Raw genomic sequence first — 1,551 nt, 5'->3', positions numbered from 1 at the left:
AGCCTTTTCTTTGTTATTATTGTACGAGTGTTTACCAATGAGTTTCCTTATGTTGGCATTTGACTATTAACCAGTTATATCCATCATAGAACTAAGTATACAGGTTTCCCCAATTCATCTCTGTCTGAGTTTGAAAAGAAAGTTCTGCATGCTTTATATGAAATGATAGCTCATAATATCATCGCGGAAAGATCACAACCAACTACAGTTCATAGTACTTTGAATTCAACAACCATATAATCATAGCAATGGTTCATAAAACACATTTTATACCTACTTCATCAATTGGTATATCCCCGTATGTTGAGTGTTTGCAAGAAATAAAATGTGGCCAGGATATCTAAATGTACTATCAAACATGGTGTTAAACGTTACAAAATTTACAACGAGCATTTGTCCATTTTATGTTCTCTTTAAGTTTTATGATACTACAATTCTTTGAAATGGTGTTCAGTCAATATAATTGAGTTTTTTTTTTCAATCAGGTAGGTTACCATTTATAAGTATTAAAGCTGTGCTCAAAACTTGCACCATCAACTTTCGTTGAGTGTTTCCACGTGATGTAATGTAAGTGGTTGCACCAATGCCAATATTGAAATTGCAAATATTGTAATGTATTCTTGTAGAGACCTATCTTAAGTCGACGAAAGATATGAAATGTATACTGTCTAAAGTTAGTGTTAGAGTATATTTGTACAAACTATCATGAAAAATTATAGTTCCTTCAAAAACCTGGAAAAATTGTACGTACATAAGTGCGAAATGAGAGTAGTTCAATGATATATCGATTAACATCACATTATTCCTATCATGGCGTTTTGTCATATAACAAACACATCATTGATGGGTTATGGCGTTGGTGGCGGCAATAACGTTTAACTAACCCTCACGGACAATCGTCTTTGACCTTGCCGAAATTGATTTTGTGCTAGTTCGAAATCGTTTTTATGTCATACATGGTAGATTTATCTACTCAAGCCATTCATACCTGCTTTTTTAATATCAAGATAACAGTTACATATGGGTAAAAGGATTTAATCGTGAATCATCAAAGCAAATATGCAGGCCTAACCTGGCGCGACTAAAAGCTCGCCTTTTGACCTCGGATATCTCAATGGACAAACAATCAAAGACCAATGACCAGCAAGCACCACGGCCTGGCACAGATGGACGAACGTCTTATAAACTAATACGGTTTACATGTAGGTCTTTGCATCTACTGTGAAAGAGCTATACAGATGAACGTGAAAAATGGAATAAGAAACCATCAATCCTAGAAACCGACAGAAGAGGTTCTACCTCTGTTTTTCCATGGAACAACCTTTAGATGGCAACTCAAGGCGTTAGTCGACAACGCCATACTTCGAATTTGAAAAAAGCGAAAAAGCAATGCCAATGTCATCGATCTGAATTACAAGGTTTTCTCTTTATCATTTTCAAAACGCTACAAATTACATACCCTGTGTAACTGACAAGCTCGATATCTGTCTACAACGTCTTAGAGAATAAGGGATACAAGTCGATTTCGCGGTTACCCATCAATCTACATAA

General features: G+C 35.5%; 1 protein-coding gene across 1 annotated transcript; it reads left to right on the top strand.

Moving 5' to 3' along the window:
* Positions 1-1,114: 1,114 nt before the first annotated feature.
* WALSEDRAFT_66729 (hypothetical protein) lies at positions 1,115-1,327 on the top strand (the record flags this gene model as incomplete). The annotated part of the gene is made up of 2 exons (XM_006960847.1): positions 1,115-1,202; positions 1,239-1,327. The coding sequence occupies 2 exons, from the start codon at positions 1,115-1,117 to the stop codon at positions 1,325-1,327; spliced, it is 177 nt and encodes a 58-aa protein (XP_006960909.1).
* Positions 1,328-1,551: the final 224 nt, after the last annotated feature.

The sequence above is a fragment of the Wallemia mellicola genome (genome assembly GCF_000263375.1).
Source record: "Wallemia mellicola CBS 633.66 unplaced genomic scaffold WALSEscaffold_54, whole genome shotgun sequence".
Lineage (NCBI taxonomy): Eukaryota > Fungi > Basidiomycota > Wallemiomycetes > Wallemiales > Wallemiaceae > Wallemia > Wallemia mellicola.
Note: the sequence above shows the minus strand (reverse complement) of the source record. Positions and strands in the feature narration are given on the sequence as shown.